This window comes from Sipha flava, unplaced genomic scaffold (genome assembly GCF_003268045.1).
Source record: "Sipha flava isolate LNK unplaced genomic scaffold, YSA_version1 70_pilon_pilon, whole genome shotgun sequence".
Lineage (NCBI taxonomy): Eukaryota > Metazoa > Arthropoda > Insecta > Hemiptera > Aphididae > Sipha > Sipha flava.
Genome location: NW_020273610.1, coordinates 1,683,892 through 1,711,632, shown reverse-complemented (window position 1 = coordinate 1,711,632; position 27,741 = coordinate 1,683,892). Strand labels below are relative to the sequence as shown.

The window sequence follows — 27,741 nt, the reverse complement described above, 5'->3', positions numbered from 1 at the left end:
ACCAGACTTGACTCATCGGGCGAGGCCAGGCTGAGTAGCAGCACGCTAACGTTCACCAACAAAGGTCCTGAAAAACCGGGGGGAAATGTGGTAAATAATCTCAAAGGAAATGATGCGGAGCTGACCGCCGCGGCTCGTACCTTTCCGGATGGGATGTTTGCTGGCCGACGGAAGGATTACCCTCACGTCCTGTGGAGTTTTCATCCCGCAGCAGAAGTCTTGATCTAAACACGCATGCACACGTAAAATATTAATATTCACACTCGGTACTAGACGTGGGCTACAATCGACGTTTATATAATATCGTTTCAATTCCATACGCATACGTTTATCTCGGTTCTATTGTGTGTTATCAAAGTTATCAAATGATATCGCGAACCGCAGCTACAGTGTTTGTAACGTATTCTTTCTGAACATTTTTAATCAATTCTCCTACGAATATCCGAGCACTTGAGTCCGCTTAGTTTTTGAAGACATTAAATATGTTACTATGATTTTATGTTTCCCGTTTGATCGAAATTTTAATAATAGGAATTCGGTATTAGGTTAATCGAAAAAAATAATATTTACGTCAGTTTATTGTACAAGGCATCAGTTCTTAACCCATTCACGATCAGTGGTCTCTAGTGAAATATTTTTAGAAATCGCGGATCCCTAATGAATTATTTAAGGAATACATTTTTCCATAAAATCTCTTGTAATCAAAAATAACAGTATAATAATTATTTTATGTAATAAATTGCATTAGTAGGCAATAAAACATGAACATTTATAATTATTTTTATTACACTTAATTTTTCAGTTAATTTAAATTTAATTAGTCTAACTTTCATTTTTTTTTTTTTTTTTATATTTTTAAAGAGTAATTTTTATTTATTAAATACGATGGTTGGTGTTGTACTTGAGACAAAAGTGAAAAGTGTTTGAACATAGTAATAAAGATGAGATCTATTCTCTTATAGAATAAAATATTATTATTATATATTAAAAAAAAATTAATAATATTCTAATAATATTGTAATAATACACTTATGTAACGTATTGACGTATGTTACGTGTTAAGGTTGTTGCGGACCAAAGTTAAAGGACTGCAGGTATACGATATTTAGGTAAGTAAATAATAAATTATCATATTTATAGATTTTGCCTTTTAATCTCAAGTTTATTATAATATGTGTTTTAATCAACAAATTTATAATTCTCAATTCGTACGATGTTTATATAATTTTGTACAACACATACGATTGAGTTCTACTCGTTGGCCATAATATATTTGTTTTTACCGTGTTATGAAATGTTTTTTAAACCGAGACTTATCTCCTTTCGATTCACTTATACCATTTATAACATTACATTTTTTTTTATTATTCGATTAAAAATACTACTCACCATCCACTGGTGGCAACAGTCTTTTGTCATAGCGATTTGGATTTACCAAATTATCCAGGATTTCCTTGTCTGATTTTCCATTTTCAAACCTAAAGCAAAAAGATTATCCACTGTAATACGTGCTTAGAAAAAACTATTATTATAATTTTCTGTCATTTACGATATAAGTTATATAAATTCAAATACATTTAGCTATTACACAATTAACTGTTTGAACAGTTTTTATGTTATTGTTAGTAAATTATACTAAAATATCTCATTAACCATTTGAATAAATATAATAATTAAACCAGCCACAACTACCAAAACTTATTTATACAAATACAATGTATTAATCGAAAATATTACGAAATGTTTTCAATCAAAGTATCATTATTTCTCGAAAACAAATCAAAGTTCTTCTAAACTTTATTCCGTCTAATCGAAAGTTTCTTCGGATGGGAATTATACGTAGATAGTTGAAATACGTAACACGCATACGAAACATTTTGAAAATAAACATGAAAAAATTCTGTCTGTCAAAAAGTACAAGCGTTTGGTTTCTTTGAACTGGAAAATTTGTAATAATTATTGTATAATTGTCGTATTTTAAATACGATTCGTGACTAGCGATGGCGTTTACTAACTTCACGTTCACATGATCATAAAAAAAAAAAATAATTAACCAAACATTTTCAGATATTTTAGTTATAATTATATAATTATAATATTATAATATATTACATGTTTATGCATTTCAACAACCTTGAAATAAAATATCTAATCCAAAACTAGAAATTACATTATAAGATAACTAAAATTTAGAGTAATATGAAATTAAATTTCTAATAATTTAAAGGTATATTTTATATCTGCAAGATATTTGTAATATTTTTTTGATGTGGTTAGTGTTTACAATGTGAAAGAAATAAAGGAACGTGTGAAAGTATTCAATGTCAAATTAAAATGTGTAAAACATAATTACTTCATTGCCAATGCTTAAAATATAATATTATATTGTTGCGGATAATAATAAAAAAAGATACATTTTAATGATATCAATCATGTTTATACATTTTTATCGTTTTTGGTAGAAAACTGATAAAACAAAAACAAATATCTTGAATGTTGAGACTTTGCAAACAAATATTGGTATTTTGAAATTCGTTGATATCAAACTTAATATAGAGTAACTAGGATGAAGATCGCGTCTAGTTTTCGACTTAAAAATAAATGTAATGAAATGTCAAAGAAAAGTTATCTTTATCGTTGAAGGGGTCGAGCCGTACTTACTCATCCATAAATCCGAAGAGTAATGATAACGAAGATTGATGAAATCGACATGAGGGTGTTTAACAATGGATCGTGGGAGACGGATGTCGAACAGGTTAACCAGGCCGGTATTACATGATGCGTTTATTAGGATTGACACTTTTAGTAAGTTGACTAAACAATAAAAACTAAATTTAACATCTACTAAAGCGGTTTATTTCAATTTATTTTAAAACTTTAACTCCGACGGAGCAATCGCTTTACGGCGATGAGATTGTGTTTAAGTTGTTTTAGATTAAATTTGATTTGGTAAAATGCGTTCATGAATTATTATACAATTACGCTTGTAAACGTTAAATGTACAGTTATTGAAACGAATCACCAAGTGTATTATAATTTATCTCTGTTTTCAATTGTTAATTTATAAGCCATAGCCAATCCAACACAGAGGAGTAGATACATCTGTTTTATTATTGTCATTATTATAATATTTCATTTACTTACACGTCTGAATTCTCTGACAACGCGTTTTGTAGAAGCGGCACGAGAAAGGAAGCCGCTTGTAGCAGCCTCCATATTCGTTCCATTCTATGGCATCTGAAACAGACCCTTTTCTTATTATTAATACAATAATACATCGAAATGAAGCCTAGTGATAGAATTCAAAATTTGTTCGGTATCGCCTGTATGGTACCAATCGATTAGGTAAACAGTTTTGGTTTGTCGTTTCGGTCGCGTTATAATTGACCTCCAGGGGGAAGGGAAGGACCGTTTTGTTACGAAATAGTATTAAAAGTATATGAAGCTTGTTAATTAAAATGGCAACTAATTAAAATGTATCGATCTCTGGACAGATTGCTGCCCAACAACGTCATGACATTGTGTCGTGTATATTATGATACTTTAAAAAACTCAGTTTAATTTATAATTCATTCAACCCAACTATACCGTTGCAGATGTCATTTGAGAACGACTTGTGCATTTTTAGTATCGGATTTGAAACTTTTTTTGTTTTATTCAAATAGCGCAGCAAACGTGTACACGAAATAATATATTTTATATTTTTATTTCATAGCTTATGTGCCGGACAGACTAACCAGTATTTAAGTAACTGCAGTGTCCAATATTTATTATCTCTACAGAGTTATTTTGCCGGAAACAATTTTGAAAATGAAATATATATATGTATGTGGATAAAGTTATAAAAAAATTGTTTAGACACATATTTTGTAGAAATTTGTCAGAAATATTAATAATAATAATAATAATGGAGCGCACAAAATAAATTAATGCGCAGATTTTTAGTTGGTTTCAGATTTGTCTAAATTGACGCGTTCCAGAACAATTGAAAATGCTTGGTAAGCAAAACACAAAATTAAACCAAAGACAACAACATCATACAAATGACCAATCGATTTAAACCATTCAATGTGTAAAACTTCATGCACTTTTTTTTAACATCACACCAGTAATATAATTGTTGTATTCCAACTGTGATATTTGTCAATTTTCAATTCGAAAGTCAACCCATAAACTATATTTTGCGTGGAATTAATTTATTATGCATTCAACTTTACGTATAACTCGGTAAAGGTACATTTTTTATTACCAACAGTACCTAATAAATTATACTTTTTTTTTATAAATAATATATCTTCTGAGCATACGAGTATCTAGTTTCGGAATTACATAATAAAATATTCGTAAAACAATTTCTGTACACATCAAGTTCATTAAAATGAATAGACTTTGGTATTTTTCCCCCGTACGATTATATTATCAATACGTCCACATACAACCGCATGGCGCGTACATAAACTCTACGATTTTTCAATATTATATGCGCTTTACGGGTAATTAGGATCTTTGAAAACGAACATTCAATTTCCGTTTCCCCACTGATACGTATGATACAATCTTGAACGATCGGTAATACGTATGATATGAAAACGAACGGTACGATAATATGTAAGTGTATAATTTGCAAACAAATATCGAACACGGGTACATTTAACCACATTTTATTACTACGGTAAACAAGTTTTGACGTAACTGCGCGAACTTTGGTGTTATCTATCATTTTTTTGTAACGGTGTACTTTTTTTTACCGGCAAAATATTTGCGTACGTGTTAGTACGGCTCCAGTGCGCCCTGCGGACTCGCAATCACTGATGGATATTTATGGAAAAAAAAACACTGGTCTTAAACCATTGGCGTATTTTAGGGGGGAACGAAAGGGCGATCACCCCCTCCTGAATCCGTATTTAAGGAATTGATTATATGTGTGATATACATTTCAATTGTTTTTAATGTGGAACATTTTATAACGAAATGAAATTACGCGTGGCTGTGAACACTGAATTGGGCTTTTTGTCGGGTCCATACTTAGTGAAAAATCAAATAAAACAGAAACATAACTTTCAAAACACGGACAGGTGTTAAAAAAAAACTACACAAAAGTCGATTCTAAGTGGATCCGGCATTAGAAAAAAAAAAAAAAAAAAAATATTAAGGATTCACCTGATTTAAATATTACCGAAAATTTTACTTGTTAATTTTGAGCCTGAATTAAAGAAAAAATTTGAGTCGCCTATCCCTAGAAGTAAATCTAAATCCGTGCCCCTGTCTCAAACGACATTTCGTTCGGTGTATGGTATTCGTACGAAAAAAATGTTACGTGCCATGTGTTCGCGCACCGAAAACAACGGAGAAACGAAATTTTTATGTACGGACCCGGCGCGCACCACAAGAAGAATATGCGCCTAGGTTTAAAAAAGTAAACAAGAAAAACCACCGCCGCCCGGTTACGCGAATGGTATTGATTTCGCGCCGAGGTTCGTAGATTAGAGGTGGGCGAAACTAATCGAAACGAGAGAAAATATTATGGCGATTACTGCCGCGGTGGTCGGGTTTATTGCGGCGTACACACGTAATAACGGTGTCTCCGGGGGCAAAAAATTATAATGCGTTGCACTAGGTCGGAAAAACGGTCGGTGGAAATGTTGTTACGCGTGTGCCCGATTGCAGCAGGACGTACACGCGATACCGTACGCACGGCGTGATGTACGAGGTACGCATAAAAAAATACGTAAATTATACACGTATTTCATGTTTTCTTTATTACTTTATTTTTTTTTTTTTTTTTTATACTCTCATTATTCGTTCCGAACGCAGCGGAACGTGGTAAATTTTTAATCGGCACGACTTTGTCGCCGCGCAGTATCTGCGCCATGGGGGTTGCACGGTTTTACTCGCGGGTGAGTTCCGCGAAGAAAATCGTTAAAAAACACATGCGAAAACCGTGTCTCGTGTTGCGAGCACCTGCGCACGTGATATGATATTCGCAACACGTGTACGACGCGGTCCGCGTGTCCGCCGTAACACTGCGACGGCGTTGCGCGACAACATCGAAATCAAAACTTTTTTCCCGAACAACCATTGGTGCTGGACGTCCCTCTGCTCTCTAGCAGCGGTGCGAAATTTTGATCCGTCGATTATAATATAATAATAATAAGATAATTATTATATAAAAAAAATACAAAAAAAATATATTATATGACCGCCAAAACGGAAACGATTGCATGCAGCGCTCACGCCTATGCTACGTTATTCGTAGGCGGTGACCTCTTAGAAAAAAGGAATTCATTTAAGGGTCGTGGGTCTGAACGAGGTCGCGCGCCACTCGTCTCGCACGACTCTGTCACCGGTATTGATTGCAATATCTTGCACGCATTCATTTCGCCGATACCTACCGTGTTCAGCTGAGTATATTAACGAGGACTACCGAAAACTAGTTGGGACCGATCTGCGGACGTGTCGAATTCCTCCGATCACTGAACGTGTTTCAAACAATTGACCGTACAAATCGGCGTTCAATTTTAAAAGAATTCGGGGTAACTTGTACGGTCCGTTTGTGAACGAAGTGTTCATAATTCGGCACATCAATTTTTTTCATCGACCGGTACTGAAGTTAAAAGTTCTGATTTTGATATGTTTCAATATCAACAGCAGTAAAAGTATTAATAAAATGAATACTAACGATCGTAATTGAGTGCGTACTGCACGCAAGCGACCAATGGACAAACGGACTACAACGAACGTAAAAGGTGTTCTGATATCTGTAGAATCCTAACAAGAAAACAGCTACGCATTGTTTTTAAATACGTACGGGTCACATGTTTATTACGCAATAGATGAATTATATATAATTAATTATAATAGACGTTTTTTAAGAACGATAAACGTTATAATCAGTGGCGAAACACGAGTATTTAGGTTTGGGAGGCATTAAAATAATACGTTACAGCCCTCCCCTATTTATAACTTTATATAACTTTATATGTATTTATGATAAAAGGGACACGGTCTTTTATTTTTTATTTCATACTTTTTTTCGTATGAGTAGTTTACTATTTCATCATTCAACATTTCATTAATTAAATCATCAGGCATAGTGGCGAATAACAATAGTACAATATTTTTATATTTAGATACGAATATCACACCAGAAATAAATAAATCGTAAAATAAAAACCAACTAATAACTGCTATAACAAAATTGCGTTGAACGATAACGCATCAACGCGAAAAGCAATGACGATTACAATAATGTATATTAAAATGAAATAATAAATACGAACGCGAGACATGTCTCATAGCGCAATGATAATCCCCACTCAATAACCTATTCCCTTGAAAAACGAGACGCTGCAACGCGTCGTCTCATATTAATTTTTATATCTGTATTTGAATATATACGGTCCGCAACTAATCTATTTTAAGATTACTAATACGGTACGGCACAAAAAACTATGATAAATATTGAAGTATTTATTATATAAAAATAAATAAAATAAATAATATAATAAAACCAAATTATGTATCCGAATTAAAAGTGGGTAGACATTGTCTCATTGTCTTCTATGACGCTTCGTCACTGGTTATAATCACGGTGGCGGAAAATATATAAATACACACAAGTAATTTGTTCAATACCGATTGTTGAGCCGACCGTTGTCAATAATTTTTTTTTTCATCGAAAGCCATGCCTCGCGACGCGCTTAGAAGTCACGATGCGAAAAATCTTATTCCACCAAATGTCATGGTGATGGCGGAGAAACGATCAAATGTCTAGACGTCTATTTTGAACGCGTGTCGTCGAGCACTATCGTCGGCCGATATCGACGGGACTAAACAAACGCGCGTAAATCGACGGTCTGCGAACTGTAGAAAATCACCGTCGTGAGTAGAAAATCGTGTTCTCGCGGAATACATACGATGTTTTAATCTTCTTCGCCTCTCCCCGTTCCAGCGACAACGATGAGATGTTTTTGTGCGTGCGGGATGCCACCGGAGTACAGGTGTACACGTTTTAAACGAGACTAATAACTTCTCTCGCGTACACGAGATGTTTTTATAACAACTACAAAAAAAAAAAAACAGGGAAAACTTTTCCAAAACTTTCTTCTATACATTACATTCTTACCTCGCGCCAAACGTAGTTATAATATAATATATTATATAAACATATACCATCGAATTATTTCGTAGAACAATTTTGAATCGCAATACATCCAGGACCACGTTATGCTGCAGGTTTTATCGTTTTACGTTATCATAAGATACTGAGTCTCAAAGTAAACCGACTGGGACAATATTTAATTACGTACGAATATAAACGACGCCGTGCGGACGGAAAATTAAATTGATTCATCATCCTCGTTCGCCATCAGAAATATATTTGTCAGAGAAATAATAAAAACTGTTCGCTTGTTGAGTGTGTTTCATTTTTTTACTTCAACATAACAAGGAAATATCTGGATACGATAATAATATATATTATTATTGTTTGTACTGTCCAATTATTTAGGCGTTACGATTTTGTAATAAACGTCCGAGAACGACATAAAAATAACACAACGGCGATCATCTATTACACGAGGGAGCACTACTCATTATTTTCGGTCGGTTAATTTTTGATATTTTTTCGCTACAATATTTGGGAATTTATCAACATAGTACGATAATGTATTATTCAGTCAAAAAACAAGACGTCATATTGCATTACGATGGTTTACGCCGTCCGCGAATACATTTCCAGACCGCTTCCATTACCTGCGACCAAGTGTATAACACGTGATTCTTAGTTATTGCTGTCTAAACAATAATAATATAATAGGAGACCGGATTTTAAAAGATAGCTTCATAAAGACGACAAACGTATCGTGTTGCCTTCAGTAGTTTGTACGTGCACATTGACCTATCGATTATTGTTTACGTATCAGTTTATCAGTTGTACAAAGGTTATCATGTTATTATTAGTTAGGTACCTGTTGTATATTCACGAAAATTCGCCTCGAAATCCGAGTGTTGAGCGTACCGTTTTCTCGAGACTATATTTTTTTCCCCTCACATTTCGTTAAAGCTTTCCCGATTTCGTCCATATTTCATGCGCTCATAACAATTATTTCAATTCTCTGTTCGAGTCCGGGAAAAACTCTGCGTTATTGTATGCGATTTCAAGACCGGAAAAATCCAAGTTATGGAATTTCATAATTCCGATAGAAGTAAATGCAATAATTGTTTCATGTACAACGGAAACAGCGTATTTCATATGATTGTTGTGGCTTGACACGCGTATTTTTATCTGTGTATACGATATTACTGGTTTTCGACATTGGAACCGAGTTTTAAACTCGCCAAGCGTACGGCTGCAATTGTTAATATACAGATGTGTTCGTCTCCTATATTATTGGTTTTTATCGTTTAAACATTGACAGTCGAAATTGTATGAAATATGAATTTCGTTTCATTTAGAAAAACAATTTATCGATTTTTAAGAATGAAAACAGACCGTTCAAAATTATTACTAAAAACTCGCTTCAAATAGAAATACCGAAAGAAAGTCACATTCTGAAGTCTACAAGAACGATTTCCTACATAAATAACTTAAAACATGGATAATATATTGGATAAAAATAAATTTTACTAAATATATCTGTAACTTGTGTGATATAAGTATTGAACAAAACCCCTGAAAAATCGTATGGTTACTTTTAGTTTGTAACATAAAAGCACCGAATATTGTACGTTCGTATATTGTAACAACTTTGGAAAAAGGAAACATTTCGGTCGATCGTTTTGGCTCTGTGCGCGAGAACGAAGTATGTTGAATCTGTATACGTAACGTGTAAAATGAACATGTACAAAATTAATCTTATCACCGGGAATGCAAAGTCGTTACGAGCACAGCTAAAATAGACGCTGCATTGTATACGTATTAAAATGTGTTTCTAATGTCGATAAACGATAAATGGAAAATTAAATTGTACCACTTTGAACCAACAATTTTATGAAAACGCACCTAGCTAATAAATAGTACAAGTGACACGGTGGGAAATATTTGCGAAGGAAAAATAATAAATTTTTTTTATGACCATCATGATGTAAATAATTTTAATTTGATGTAGTAAAAAATGTAGTACTCTAGTAAAAAAAAATAAAATAACATATTTAGTCGTATAACTAAAATGTCGGAATTGTAAAAAAAATCCAAACGAACTCCAGGCTTGCATTACGGAATAATTTTTATACTGATGTTAGATATATGATTATATTTTATAGCTGTACGTTTTCATATAAACTTACATTCAAATATTTTGTAACAATTTTTTTTGATTTGTGTTTACCAAACATGAAATACAATAATATTAGGAAAATAATTAAATCGTTTCCGTCTGTTTAATACGTTGTGTTAATTATTTGTATTATTATACATATATAAAGTTATTTTTAACCAAAAATATAATTGCAATAGGTATCTTAATAAAAGTAAATACTAAAACCAAAATAATAAATGAAGTAATCAAGTTATTTCTTGCATTGTTTTATATTATACCGATAAGTTTTGCAAAACGTTAAAGTTTATAAGAACTATTAAACGTATATATTTCATAATATTTTAGTGGACTCTAAAAGGCCAAGATGATAATCATAATTTTTTCACCAAGGTTTTAATTAAACAACGGCGACCCAGTAAATGAACTTCAGAGGTGTAAAAACAATATTTTTCATCGGAAACACACTATTTGAAACCGAAAAAAATGGTAATAATAATAATCATAATAATGTTTTTAATAGCTTTAAATATTTTTTGACGAAGTCCCCCGCCGTTAATTTTTTCGTATCATTTTCCTTTAGTACGTTTTCACCTAATATTTTTATTAATTATTATTATTATTTACCGATGTATGTACTCGTACTTCATTATACAATCACTATAAAACGATAGGTACAATATCATGTACAGTTGTAATTTTTACACATAATATAATTGTATATTTATATATCGCAGCCTATATCGAACACCTACTAACACTTATAAACAAATACTTATAAACACACAATGAATATGATACGAAGATGAACAAGTACATACGTAGATCACACGTATTAATTGGACTACGGACTGTCTTATAATCTTAAAATTAAAAAATACAAATTGTATTTATCACAATTTTTTTTACAGCAGTTTTTTATTTCATGAATTAGAATATTGTTTTATTAACACGACCATTATGGAATTATTTTTATTTTTTTTAATAAAATATGTTTCCAATCAATCAAATATTTATTAATCTGATAAATTCAAATAAAGTGTTTTAGCTCGTGTCAAACAAATACAATACATCGAATAAACCATAAATGTAATACAATATTGAGTATGTGTTTCATGAAAGTAATATATCGATAAAAATAATATTTTTTTAAAAATTATTTTTAACATGGTGTGCATTACAATGAAGACGTTTCCGTTGTGTTGTAAGTATTGTTAGAACAAAAATAGATACTTAATATAATCAAAATTGTTATCGCCTGAAAGTAAACTTATTATTCTACTATTCTACAAGAATTATCATTAGTTATAACGCACAATGTAACTTGTTCTATACTTTAACTTTAAGAATAACTAACATCCATAATTTCATTATATTATTATTAATACAATAATTTATTTACCACCACGAGTACAATAAAACCATAAACCATATAAACCCACAAATCAAATAAAATAATAAAAAAATAGTCGAAAAATGTAAAAAAAATTGTTTCTAAGTAAACAATAAACAAGATCAAAATAGAAGCATAAAAAATTGTCAAGTATTAACTATTCATAAATATGATTAAATGAATACTTTATATGTATATAATTAATATAGTAAACGTATAATAGATGCAATAATTTAAGCACAATAAAAATATTATTAGACAGGTATAAATGTAGAATGATTTTCCCAAATTGCTGTTAAGTAATTTATACGGTTATATCGCTATCGTTATATAGTTATTGATATAATAAGGAGTACACGGTACAGTATTAGTTTTAAAATCAATTCTATAAAATATTATCAACGCCTATAGTGTATGCTTTTGCTCAGCACTTTTTTCATGTATTTCCATCCAATCTCTCCGGATGATAATTATATTTAGGTACTTGGAATATATTTATTGTTATATTTACTTTCAGTGCATTTTTTTGTTTAATTGAATCATTTAATCTCACGGCAAAAAAAAACTAAATAAATGTTCTACTAATTTATTTAATTTAATCATTTAAACACCTATAAAATATAAAAACGTCGTAGAGAAATGTACTAGAAGACGTATGGATAACGTGCCCTTCCCCACTAAGTTTGATAGGTACATCAGTTTACTCGAAAATTAAAGTCAATAACACAAAATTGGTTCTACCGAACATCTCCACGAGGCTTTTTGCCCAATGGATATTTTATAACACTACGTGATACACACCTGACACGTAACGCGTACAACGACAAAACGAAAAAAAGGGGGAAAAGAAAAAAATGCATGTAAACATAATATTATTTTTGTCAACGGCCGCAACGGTGATAGTACCTAATATGATGGTTGGTTTGGCGATAAAAGTATTTTGCCTACCCTTTTCACCAAGTCTTCCCGGCGACGTCACAATCGATTGTACGTTCCCATTTACCGACGAGCAGTTACGTCCATGTGGCCACCTGCAACAACAAAAAAAAAATGCACGATGTTCAGATATACAGGTATTTTCGTGTTACGCGTCACTATACATTTACACATGATTTCCAACATAACAAATGTGTCGATAAACCGTTACATTTTATCAAAACTTATTTGCATATTGTACGCACACTTATTTGTGTCCCAACACAACCCGTACGACGTGTAAACGTATAAATATATATGCATATGTTGCGGTTTTCCTCCCCCACTATCCGTCCGAGTTGTACACGTGCATTTTCTCGTTTTAATACTTGAACGTGATTAATGAATAAAAGCTTTTACGTATTGCGATACCGATACGAACGAACGTATTTATAAATAGCGAACGGTGTAATGCACGCGTATAGTTTTTATTGTAATATTATACCGAAACGCCCGTCGACACAACACTATTGGCGCAGCCCATTAGTGTCCGACCGTAACTTTATTTAATTTAAATTTATTCGAATAAGAAATGACTTTTTCCTCCCCGGAGAACGAACAATAATAATATTGTTTATAATTCGTTTCGAAAATACGTTTACGGTTGGAGACAATTTTTTTATTTGCATTATTATTATTTAAATTTCTGTCTAGACAAGCTTTTATTTTGGGTGTGTGTGTGTGTGTGTTTTTTTTTAACTTTCGACGAATAAACGAACTGGCTACAAGGATACGGGACGCTGTATGGATTTCACAAAGATTTTTATGTGTGTATTTTTGAACATTTTTTTTCGGGACGGTATCCAAAGAAATAGAAAAGTTACACACAGCACTCTTGTAAATTGAGAATCGTACGAATTACCTCTATACGTCGTAGAGAGTCTGAACGCTTTCTGTTTCATGAAATACTTTCTAGGAAGTGGTCTTAGTTCTTTCACGGGAGTGAATTAGTCGAAATCCGGTAGAAATATTACAAAATAAACGTACAAACTAAAAACCGAAATAGATATATATTTTTTTTCGATAGACTTTACTCCATTTCACACAACACGGACTTCAACAACAATAGTCATAATCAGGGCTCGAGACTTGTAGCATTTGCATATTTTTTTTGTAGTTTATAAAAAGATAGCAGAGTAAGTAATAAATCCATTTTAGACAAAAATGAACTCAATACTAAAAGTTTTTAGTGCATATTTTTGCATATTCTAGAGGTTTTGCTATTTATTGCTAATTAATGTAAAAATCGAAAACTCAGTCCAGCAAAAATACATATTTCGATCACTCATCAGTGATCAACAGTTTTGGGACGTTATAAAACAAATTGTCGATTGAAAAAAATATTCCTAAAATATCCCAATGCAAGTTAATATTGTGTTTATCGTATCTTTTATCTTAATGTTGTTGTTGTACAAAACATTATTTAGCAATAACAGATCTTTCAAGTTTGAAAATATTCGGAAACACATAATAATACAGTGCAATTATGAAGGTACAAACTGTAAGTTACTTTTTAATGATTTATTAATTTGAAATAATTATATTTTACAGATTGGCATAATTCGACACATACAAATTAATGAGAACAGGAAAGATTTTTTAGTCATTATTTGTAGAAAATTATAACTGTAAAATTATATAAAAATTTTTCTTTAAATTTTAATAATTATAAATTCATAAATGTCTAAATAAAAATGTTAAATAAATTATTTTTAAAGCTTATTTTCATATTTTTAGTGCATATTATAGCGCATATTTTACATTTTTTCGGTGCATATAATAGCGCATATTTCAGATTTATTAGTGCTATAAGTCTCGAGCTCTGGTCATAATAATGACAATTATATGATTATATAATATATAATTATATATTATTATTAATTATTTTACAATTATATATTATAATTATACATGTTATAACAATATTATTTTATGTTTAATAATGAAATCAACAACGTCAATATCGTTTACAAAATATTCTAATTTGGTAACGAGTTCAAATAAATTAAACACGTTGCAATCACATGATAAATATAATAAATCATACCTTATTGCGGTAATGTTATAAGATTTCATATTATCACCGTAGTATTTCGTGGTGCCTAGCACTAGGGCCATAATTTCAACTAGTATTTTTCTTATACACGGTTATACCAACTCATACAACTGTATTCGCCGCGGAATGTTTGTTGCAGTTTAAAATTAAAATACGTCTAAGACCCTCTAAGTATTGCAATTACGGATGGGTTGCAATATCGGCGTTATACTTAAGTGTGGTTTACCGAAGAAACAAATGTCATTGAATTCTATGAAACAACAAGTATTTATCGTCAAGGAAATAAATGTGCATTTTTTAAGTTATGTTTCCTGGAAATGGTAATACATTTACTTTGCGAAAAATCTTAACGAAACATATAAGTTAACTAAGTTAACGCATCGTTAGATCTACACGTGTACAAGGCCGTAGCTAGGGAGGATTAGGGTTCAGACCTTACCCCCCCCCAAAATTTTTTCTTGAAATAAACTTGAACGATTTTATACTCCAGTTTGCATTTGAAATTTTAAAAATTGCTAATCAAAAAAAATATTTTCACTCTAAACCCCTCACCCTAGAAATATTTTTTTGGCTATGGCCTTGCACGTGTATTACGGTGGTGTATGTTTATTGATGTATTATACGGTTTATAATGTAATATAATATAAAGTAAGTGAGTACATAATTTTACGAAAGTTGCAGAACTTTTTATACTTTTTTTTAATAGACGTTTGACGTAAATCGTATTTTTTTATTTATATATTTATCATTTCATGTTTTGTTTATTATTGTTCTATATAATTCAAATTTAGTTTGTAGTAATGTTATTTTTTATGATCTACTTATTTATGTATTTATTTTTTATAAAAATTGATGACATTCCCTCGTTTAAGGAAATCATGTTTTTTATGATTTGCTCCGCGACTTGGAACTAAGCTCTACTGGATAATTGTATTATTCACTGCTCTGTAGGTCGCCCGTACATCACAAACAAACGCGTACACAAAAAAGTATTTTGGGAGGAGTTTTAGGTTATATATTTTCAATCTTATATAATCTAAAAACTACTTTTAGTCTGAAAAAAAAATATTTAATAATTTTTCTGAATTTGGATGGAGAGGAAGGTTGAACCTCTAAAACCCCCAAACCCTCTCTCGTGCAGAATTATCGCACAGATAGCACACACCAACTTCATCCAATTTTCCTAACCTAACCTAATTTAAAAATAAATGAGAAATTGCACTTAAAATTCGAATGTAAAATAAAATAAAAATACGTAAAAAAAAATTAAATATGCAAAATAAGCAATAAGAGAAATGCTTTGGATTCCTGGTAGATATTATGAAATAAACCTTTATAATATATATATTATGTTCTTAGCGTATTCATTATTTATCGAAAATTCGAACATTTTAAAAAATGAAAAATTAGTTTAGCTGATAAACAACAAAACTTTTTATTTTTCTTACAACGTAAAATGGTATGAATTTTCCTTTTTAATTATCTTTTTGACGATACCTGGTAATCTACCCAGACGCTTGAAGCGCAAGTGGTGTCGTGATCTCCTTGATCTCCTTTAACAAAATTATATTTTTATAAATGAAAGTGCTATCTATACGAAAGGAGGCTCCTTTCTTCAAGTAAATTGTTTTTTTCTTCATATCTTGTTACTTTTAGATAATATTCTAATTGTATCATGTACAAAGATTGTGTATATGATTTCACGAGGAAAAAAAAATTATAATTTCGTGACTTTTTCTATGTTTTTGGTACTTGACTAATACGCATTTTATAAATGTACTGCTCAAATATTATTGTTTGTCCTTGATACTTATTGTGCTTTGATATTTAACGAACAGTGTAATTTAATTAAAAATATCATCAACACGAAAATGTTACGGGTCCAGAATAATGATTAATTCAAACCCTTCATTAGCATTCTCTCAATAAACATTAATATCATCTGCATCTGTCTTTCACGGCAATAATAACACGTGGACGTAATCCAAACGACAATTCGATGTTAAAGTACACCCATTCTCACAACATAATGTTATTATATTCGCTTTATTCTACTCCCTGTATTTGCATACTGCATTAACAGTGTTCAATAATTGTCTGAGGACGAGCGCAAAAGGCGATGACTATGAACAATACATTTACGCGGCAAAATAGGTATAGTGAAACTTTTTCGCTTTCGTTACGAAACACCGGTGGATTGTCGTGTATAAATGTTCAGGTAATAAATTTTGATTATTTATACAATAAATTGGACACACCGCGTAATAAATAAACATTTTTATTATTTAATTAATTTACGAGCACGCCTATTATAATACGTGCACCGTGTATATACGTAAACGACGCGGAGTACAACCGTTTTTGTAGACATAACTGTTCCTAGAATCCCTGTGGGCTACATTGTGTACTTGGCATACATAAAAAATGATACGCATTCAACTCGAAATGGTGAGAGGAGTGGTTTGTTTTTTATTTTATTATCATTCTAAATGTTTATCGAAAGAAAAACAAACTATTAATCAATTCGGCCGTATAAATCTTTTAAATATACATAAATCATAATAGTATGTGCATACGGTATCATTTCTCGTTGGAAAGATGGGGCACAAATAATAAAATTCTTATAATATAAAAATATTGTACATTTTTTCGTATAAATAAATCATTTTACTTCTCGATTACTATAATCTCATACATTTACAAAATATTTGAATACATATGTATATATATTATATTATATTATAATGGGAATAACAAGCACGTGTGCAATAAAAATAAAACACATAACAACGTAAAATCGATAGTCTTCAACATTGCAAACAATATTGCTTCTTATACCATACTATAATAGATAACGTAGTTGCAATTTAATAACATGTACCTAAAATACGCGGTCTGTAACGGACGAATGTTTGCATTGAAATAATTATGAATATACCACAATGGAATAAATTGTTTTTTAATCGCGAAGAATTAAAATTTATTTTTAATCTTAATTTAAAATAAAAACAAATCGTATCTTAAATTTGTCAATAGACATGTGTAAAATAATGATTTAAATTCTCAATAGATCTCACGATATTGTTTTTTCGGCTATTGGTTAGATTGGGACTATGATTTATAATGAGGTAATTAAACTCAATCAGGAGAGATACGAATAGATACCATAGTCAGTGATGGAATTTATAATAATTTGATAAGGTCGGATCCCTTACATCCTTTGTTCACTGGTTACTAAAAACCTATATTTATATTTTATCGGATTCAAATATTTATATTTGTATAACCGTTTATATTATTCAAGGAAAATGAAAATCGTTTTTTCTATCATACACGCAATTTAATTGTATATTTAAAACGTTAGTACTGAAATATACGTGCAACTAAAGAACATTACTATTATTATATTTTTGAATGCATTAGATATTTTAACATGATATTTTTGCGTATTATCTAAACAGTATATCTATAACACTGCACGTTGCGTTTGAAATCGTCATTAAGTATAAGTATTACAATGTGTTGTGTACATATATATATATATTTTTTAAATGGCAATAATGCTTAACGAAAAATATTTCTATATTTTATTCTACTCAAATATGTTTTGGTTCGAGTTTCATGTGCGATTATCAAACATAAAGTACAATAATCGTACTTCGCACGATGGCCCATAGTTATTATTATTATTATTTTTTTTTTTTTGTGAAAAGGTAACCGCAAGAAGTTGTGTACGTGCATGGGGCTCTGTCTTGGGGATTAACTGATGGCGAGGAACGTTTGTACGAGTGAACACAAATCGAATGAAATGTATTTGTTCTTAGAAAAACCTCCAGCCGGCTGCATTTTTACATTTAGGTAGGAAGGTTGATAGACATATTTATTTAAACACAATATGGCAAACAGCTGGGTACATAAAGGTCCCTTATAAATATATATATATATATATATGATCGTGTCAGGCAGTGAATGTATGGAACGTTTATAATGGGTTTCCGGCCTCACAGTCGGGGACTAAATACTTTTGAAAATAAATATATACACGTATACACTTCTATGGAATGTGTATCTTAAAATATATTTTTAAAAACATCTGCCCTTCGGAGGACCACCCAAAAGTATAATATTGAGTTGGAAACACGTATATGAGATCCGTAGGTATGTGATAAAAATACGGTTAATAATAATAATTTAAAATAGGCATTTACATATGGACATGTTCTGTTGTTTTCTAATGTAATCCAAGTAGACGAATAATATCAAGTGCCCTTAGAACGTGATCGTTTTTATTAGTACGGCTCAATTAGAGAAAAATCGAGATGTAGATCGAACGAGATTTGAAAAAACGCTCGAATAACACGAAAAAAAAGTGACAGTCGTGAGTGTTTATAGAACGAATAGAACAAAATAAACGTGAGATGCGATAAACTGAAATGAGAAATAGGAAAACATGATCTGTCGCAACGTGATACCGAGCCGTAGCTCTTGAAAAGTCGACTCCGATGGCATTATACTACAATTTATTTTATTTGATAGTTGATTATAATAATAATAATAATATAATATATTAGAGTCGGGCACGATATACAAAATTGAAAAAAATGTTATATAACCACTTCGAACATACACATTGCAGCAACGCCGTCCGTAAGACCGGCGTACGAGTATATTAAAAATCATATGTACGTCATATACAGTACGTAGCAGAAAAAACTCTCAAAGCTCGGTAATGGGCCACAGGGATAGATGTAGAGATGTAAAACAACCGGCTTGTACCCAAGTGTATATGAGTGCTTTTCGAACTGGAGGTGAAACGCTAACGTCCGCGGGCGAAACCAGGAACATTAAAATATTTTACCGGGGCATGAATGTTTCTCGCAATTTGTTAAAACGCCAAAAACTCGATTACACACCGCGTGCGTTTTCGGATATTTGGATACAGAATAGTCATGTTAAAAAGTATCAGTCACTGCTACTTTTCACAGTGATCCAATGAGTAGCAGTAGCAATGACTGCTACTCATACATAATATAACAGTGATTTTATCACACTGTGATATCACAAATCTGTTGTCTAACTGTGAAAAATATTTAACACTGTGATTTATGAAATTGTGATATGCGACTGTTGCTAGTTGCTACTTGATACTATAGTACTATACACTTGTGTGCATTATATAGTCAAAGTGTAGATAAATTGATGTTAAGACTGTAAATACTAAAAATAGTGGGAGATGGAAGTAGTTTACTACATAGAGCATGGTTTACTAATAATAAATAATTATAACATGGATTGAAATATAATGTAATATTTTTATTAATAAATAATATATTTTAGATAAAATACCATTCATTAACATTACACATATTAAAACATACAAATTCGTGATTTTAGGTAGATATTTATTAATATTATAATATTTGTTAATTTATTATATTAGTCATTATTCAGAGGTAATAAATAATGATTAATATTATGTCACATTCACATTAGGTAAATATTATCTAATATCATGACTAAATAGTAAATAGATTAGTATTCTAACTCTGTGTATTACTGTGATATTCTGGTATTGTAAAGTAAACATGTGATTCGCCATAAAAACGTACAAAATAGAAAGTAGCAGTTAGAGTAGCAATCACTGTTATTTTCTACTATTTTTTTTTTACTATTTTTTTTATTTATCTATTTTCTGTTATTGTTAAACTAGTTTCTACTAATAGCAAATATATAAGAAAAAGCTCTTTTCTAAACACGTTTCAAACGATTGTCAAAATGGTTGCGATTACAAAATCACCGTTTATCATAATAATGACATAATACAATATATATCAGTGGCGAAGCACGAGTATTTAAGTTAGGGAGACATTAAAATAATACGTTACAGCCCCCCTCCCCCCCATTTATAACTTTATATGTATTTATGATAAAAGGGATACGGTCTTTTATTTTTTATTTCATATTTTTTTTCGTATGAGTAGTTTACTATTCAACCTTTAATTAATTAAATCATCAGGCATAGTGGCGAATAACAATAGTACAATATTTTTATATTTAGATACGAATATCACACCAGAAATAAATAAATCGTAAAATAAAAACCAACTAATAACTACGATAACAAAATTGCGTTGAACGATAACGCATCAACACGAAAAGCAATGACGATTACAATAATGTATATTAAAATGAAATAATAAATACGAACACGAGACATGTCTCATAGTGCAATGATAATCCCCACTCAATAACCTACTCTCCTGCACACCGTGCCTTAAAAAACGAGACGCTGCAACGTGTCGTCTCATAAAAAAAAACAAAATATAATAAAACCAAATTATGTATCCGTATTAAAAGTGGGTAGACATTGTCTCATTGTCTCCTATGACGCTTCACCACTGATATATATAAATGCTTAAATCGTTTGCAGTATTAAATAACCGCAATCAGTTATAACTATTATTAATAAAGTACAGCCAATATACGAAATTTCGAGATAGAGTGATTAATGGAAGGGCAAAGTAAAAAGGGAAGCCTTTGAAATGTTCACGATTATGGTATTTTGTTAGTGAAAAAATTGAAATGATTGATAATTTAATCATGGGAATTTTTTTTTCGAAATTGAAAAGTTTTTAATTGATATCAATAGTCCATTAGTGGAAATTGATAGTTTTGAATAATATGTATCTATGTGAGAATATTCATATTTGTTCATATTTCATATTGATAGATAGTAAAATTATACGTTTTTATTATGGTAATTATTTTTACATTGGGGTTGTTGGACAAAACCCCTACGGGTTCATGCATCCTGACTGATTTTTACAGCCTCTGATATATGATGTTTAAATTACACCACTGAAATGCTGTATTAACCAGTATTTTTTTGTACGCAGTTAATAATTAATTTTGCGTATTTTACAGTAGGAATTTGAAAAATTCTAGATCCGCAGGAAACGCGGCTTTTTACTAACTCGGTACATTGATTATTTAAATCGGCATCTATTTTAATATTTCATTGTAGTTTTATTTTTCACCAGTGAACGTATCAACCGTTGTGAATTAACATTTAGGTACCTATTTAGTATTAACAGTAATACATGAATATTTGATAAAACTAAGCTATTTCAATCGTCTTCGAAAGAGAATACAATATTTTGGCATTACGACCCGGGAAATCGTCACGGGGAGAGTAATCGTGAATTTTATCAAATTTGTTATTCCAAAGTTTATTACTGTTCAGTGCTTTTATGTTCGCCGTAGAGCTTGGCTGAATTTATCATAGGATTTAATTAGAATCAGTAATTTCAAAAATAACATAAGTCACTGTTTTTACAAAACAAAGTCAAATAAGTTTTATGTTATTTTACTGCAATATAGTCAAACATAGACTAAAACTATAAATAATGAATATTACAGAACATGAAAAAAAATTTAAACCGTTGAGGTTATTAAGGTAATTATGTTACTGGTGATTTATGATTTACAATTTCAATTTTATAACTATTGTTATTATTGAAATCATCAATTTTAGCTTATATTTTACAATGCAGATTCATAGTAGTCAAATTTATTAGAAAATAATTAACTATTTTGTTGAAAAATTATGACTTTATGTTCTAACGCATTACCCATGTAGGCATGTGCAGACAAAAAAAAAAATGTTTTTAATTTGAATTGTAGTTTGTTGCGTGAAATACGTTTAGGAACGAGGAATTCAGTTAGTTCGCGGAACGGGCTTTCTTCGTACTTACATTTTTTAAGTACGCCCGTTTTTATGCAAGCCGCAAACACGATGTGTTCGGACCGTTGATCAGATTTACTAAATAAAGTTTTTGGTTTATTCCTAAAGCACTTCGTCGGTCACAGAACCGTTTATGGGCCCACAGTAATCCAATAGGAAGATCAACAATACTGACATTTAAAAACGAGTAGGTACGACTCTTGCAGTCCAAAACGACCGTATAAACGAGTGACGACGACCGCGACTCATGTGCACGGCGTGTGGTGGCTGCGTTATCGATTGAAATTTTCGCTGTTTCCCGCGGAGAACGGTAACCCAACGGCGCGGGGTGACAGGGTCGTTCGGTGTGGTACGGGCAGGGGTACGGTCGCGCGACAGAAATTGGCCAATGAAACGGAGCACGCGAGACGATCGTAAAAAAGGCGCCCGCGTGACCGGTTCTCATCCCACCCAGGGGGTCGCAGGGACGACGAAGTCCTTTTCAAAAGTATCATATATCGACGGCCATCGCGTACATAAAAAAAGTTATGCGTACATATATATATATATATGTGTGTGTGTGTGTGTGTGTGTGTGTGTGTGTGTGTGTGTGTGTGTGTGTGTTTGTGTACACTCAGGTGTGGAATTAGGGGAGGAGGACTGGGTCTTATCCCCGGGCGTAAAATTGTAGAGGGTGTAATTTTCATAGTAAATAATTTATTATCTACTGTTAGTTTGATATTTTCAACTTAGTTACCGATAACGTGTTTAAAACTCAATACGCATGATTTTATGTAAATTATTAGAAAAAAAATTGTAGAGAAGGGTATTTGATTCTTGGTCTATGATAGGGCGTGATTTTAACATTTTTCCCGGGTGTAAAAATCCTTAGTTCCGCCTCTGTATACACGTAGCATTGTCATATCGTCCGATGATGTGTCCGCCATAGGCCGTTTGTACGTTTCGTACGGTTACGACCAAGGGTGGGAGCCCTTACAAGACGGTCCTCCGATAATATTGTAAAAATAAATAAATATCTTTTATTTCTCTCTGCCGTCACGCACATACACAAAGTTACACACACAAACAAAACACACACACACACACACACATATAAACACACTGTGTATGTAATAATTTTAGCGAGTTTAACCTCTTGTTTGAAAACCCGCCTAATGTACAAATATTATTAATACAGTTATTTTATTTCATCCAAGTAAAAATATTTGTTAAATGTTTCCGTGGCACTATTATGTGCGAAAACACAACATTTGTACAGGGTGATTTATTAAGCATGATAGCCCTTTTATACGGTTGAATTACGCAATGGATCAAAGTCTAAATTATGGAACATGTATTGTGCACTATGAGAGTATATTTTCCAACACGTATATTTTTTTGTATTGATTAAGAAATATTCTGTGCTAGTATCAACTTTTGTTTTCAAATAGGAACATCAGTTTTTTTTTGTTTTTTTAGCACTAATTTGGTTGACTTTACCGGAATCTTTGATGTAACATAATTAATATTTGGATCCGTACTTTTGAAATCATTCAAACTCTAAACTGCATATAAAAAGTGTAAAATAAAGGCAACATTAATACAAATTAGTATTTATCACTATTGATTTTATCTATACATGTAATGCATCTATATGTATTTCGTACACATCAAATCCTTAAACCTATTTAATTTTATAAATTTATTACATAAATTTCGTTTTGCATGAGTTTCATTAACCCATCAACTTTTCGATTTATGCACGGAAACGATTAAAAAATAAAATAAAATAGTATTTATTCATTTTTATCGAATATTTAGTCATGACTATTACACTTTAAAGTAATAATACACCACTGGAATGAGCATCCGACTAATTTGCGGTTATAACGATTAACATTGTATAACTCGATTGATGACAGAACTTTGTCGTTTTCGAAGCAACAGAATTATTCATATATTATAATCGTTCTCCTTATGTTTGTTTATTGTTTACGGTAATCGAATTTTTATGCGACAAAGCCATACATTAATAATTATTTTGTACCTAATTAAATGAATACTAGACATGTATAAATAATGTGCTGAAGAGAATGTTGCGCGTACGTATGAGTGTAACAATTAATTAAAACAAGCCATGTAAAATATCCCTTTGGTTACGGAAAACCGTATGTTACGCGCGTAATCCAGCATTCCCATGTTGTGTAATCTGTATAAGGGTATAGAGCAAGTGTAAAGAACCACCTGGTATTCTGGTGTTAAGAACTACGGCCACGTGTTTGCGCGTGAGGCGGGATGGCGGAGCATCTTTCCGACCGTCGATCAATTATCCTCGACATGAGCACCGAAATCCTTCAATTCTACGTAGCGACGACTCGACACAATGCACATGATTCATAGGCCTGTGTTATTATTGGTCGGGGTGTACGGCGTTCATAGACGGCAACACTGCATCGTGATAAATTAAAATATGTATAAAGCAATGCGTTTACGATCGAAGATAAATTTAATACATTGTGTATTGTTGTGTTATAAACATTTCCCACGATGTCATCGTGAAAACGGGTCGTGGTTATAAATTATGGAAATGTCTACATGCAGTATATTTGGTTAGTATATTATTTATAAAACATTTCGTATATCGTTTTCGATCGTTTACTTATTTTTCTCACAATTTTTTTAATATATATATATATACATATTTCTTTATTGACAACTGTCCCCCATGTTTTATTTAAACAAGAGGACCAATAACGAGAACCGTTACAACTCAAAAATTGATCGGATTGTTTCGAATGCGATTTACTCGTCGTAATCAAAGATGCGGTAATGTACAGAGCGCGAAATACATTCGAGAATAATTGAAATAAGTTTGATGCTATCTAATGCGTAAACTTAATTACATGTACAGTGACGCTTTACAAACAATTTAATCTGAATGGAAAAAAAAAATTTAACGGAAAAAATTGATGTATCTTATACACGATGCAGTAGTAACGTAATCATGACCGAGTTGTAAGGGGAGAAGGTAGGATATAAATTATTTGTTATATAAGAATACAGGTACTAAATATTATTTGTCTCGATCGTGGAGTATGTTTCTGAATTTCTGTTTTCTATAATTTCAATTCAGTTATAAAATTGTTCAACACAAAGAACACAATTTAATAAATCGACAAAATACGAAAAAAAAAAATAATAAATGGTTGGTATAAGCTAGATGACATTTAATAACTTCAAAAATTATTCAAACAATTACTTCTTGTTTTGAAATTTTACTTGGAAAAAAAGACTTGGGCACACCAGACTCTCAGATCCACTCATAATAACGCCATTGTCGCATAGTTAACACGTTCTGTAAGACTGAAAGAGGCTATTTCATCAAAATCCAGAAAAATAATGGAAACTCAACATTTCGCGTTTATGCATTCGACTTAATATTTATCGGAGTTGGAAGCTGATAACTCACAAACGCGTATTACATTGAATCGTGTATTTTTCTAATCTCATAGAATTAGTTAATTTTCCTATTGTTATATTTATATTATGTGACGAAATCACAAATAATATTTCTTATTATAACACTTTTGACCAAAATTAGAAATCCATAAGGACAACCTATAAAAGGTTAGGTACCTATGGGAGGAAAAAAAAAGAATAATTGAACGACATGATGGCTACATTAGCGTACGTCTCGCCGGCTCTGTCGCATTAGGGCTATTTAATATTATTTTATGCAAACAACCGGCATGAAATTAGCATATATTTTATTCGCATGACCATTTTCACGATTAGCATGCTCTTGGATTGGGCGTCTTAAGCGCACGATATCCACCTAGGAGTCTTACTATTTCGATCAATGGCGATAAATTATTGTTTCGTTCGCACAGTCCGGGGCGTCCCCCCGATGACATCTCGGCCCGACGCCGCGCACGCGGCCCCTCGCGTTACACAAAATTACATTAATGTCGCCAATCGTCAATCATGATCACTATAGTGCCCTATATCTCTATAGAGCTCGGATTTATATGCATTTGCATGTTTGTACTAAGCATATGCATGTCTATGGAGGTTTAAAATGTCCACGATTCATAACACACCGAATTTAAACACCAAATTTTATATTGCATATTTTGCATGTTTGTTCATAAATGCATATAACATGCATATTTAATGGGTTTTCAATAAATTAACTATTTTAACTTACAGTAAATTTTGTCATAGAGCACGAATAGACATGATAGGTATTAAGTTTTTTTTAAGTTTTCTATTAGTTTTTTGAAAGTAGGTTACTTCAAATGATCTAAAAAATTTATAAAATCTAAAATATTTATTTTTAGTTTTTTTTTTTTTTTTTATTCTCGTTTTTAAGTTTCCTAAAAGTTGTAGATTGATTTAAATGATTTGAAATATAAAGCGTTGTATCTTAAATTTTTTTTTTTGTTTTTGATAAAATATTTAGAATTTTATTTGGTATAAAAGTGTGGTTTATAAAAAAAAAAAAAAAACACATTTAATAAGGTGTAACATTATGCATGATCGACGTTTTGTTCGCCACACGGCCGCCCGCGAATGGCTCGGCGTCGGTGTTCGACAACGTATACGGACCGTGGGAACCGACCGGGCGCCGGTTTTTAATCGAGTTTTAGCGTCGGACTCCAAGACATTACGATTCCGATACGATCGCGCGACGGCGCCGACACGCCCGTTAAAAAAAAAACCACGTTCAATCGAAATACATGTACCGGTGGCGCCGAACCCGAAAGCGTTTTTGTCCCGTCAAAGGAGAGAAAAAAAATGTAGGTAGACGGGTACATTATAAGTACCTACATTATAAGTGAGTGTTGTGTGTCGTACGTAAAAACGTTTTTTTTTTTTCTTTTATAAACTATCGTTCTTTGGTTAGTTGTTCGTACGGGCAGGTGAGCGCGGCTTTGTCGCACGTTCTTCGAGTGGTGTTCGAAATGATCGCCGACTAAAATATAATAATACTAGTGCTCTCGTGCCATCGTGTCGGATACATATATATATATATATAATACATTGTAGTACGAAGCAAAAAAGGCTCACCTTAATCGAAAAAAATGTATAAATAAAACAAAAAAAACTATACCTATTAGGCACATACCTAATTCGTCTGTTTGCAGTTAACCATGAACACGTTTGTATTTAAATTGTACTTTTCTGTACACCTAAATGGGTTTGAGAATCTATGACAGTCCACACACACATGATATACAAACATTCGTTTGTGAAGCAATCGATAGGCTTTTGAATTGAATATTTTGGACTTTGACGTGAATCCGAACGGTGCAGTGCCGTATACGTACTGCGGGTA

The 27,741-nt window shown here is 31.7% G+C and overlaps 1 protein-coding gene across 6 annotated transcripts in view; it reads right to left on the bottom strand.

Moving 5' to 3' along the window:
- LOC112692074 (glutamate-gated chloride channel alpha-like) overlaps nt 1–27,741 on the bottom strand; it is a 149,303-nt gene that overhangs the window by 28,404 nt on the left and 93,158 nt on the right. For 4 of the 6 annotated variants that reach the window (XM_025566608.1, XM_025566605.1, XM_025566611.1 and 1 more), the window contains 5 exons: nt 12,598–12,680; nt 3,145–3,237; nt 1,390–1,478; nt 141–224; nt 3–67 (listed from right to left, as the gene is read on the bottom strand). In XM_025566608.1, coding sequence (XP_025422393.1) covers nt 3–67; nt 141–224; nt 1,390–1,478; nt 3,145–3,227 — 321 coding nt within the window. In that variant the 5' untranslated portion in view covers nt 3,228–3,237; nt 12,598–12,680. Of the gene's footprint in view, nt 1–2; nt 68–140; nt 225–1,389; nt 1,479–3,144; nt 3,250–12,555; nt 12,681–27,741 lie in introns of all 6 variants that reach the window. The other 2 variants (XM_025566609.1, XM_025566607.1) reach the window with 2 other exon arrangements.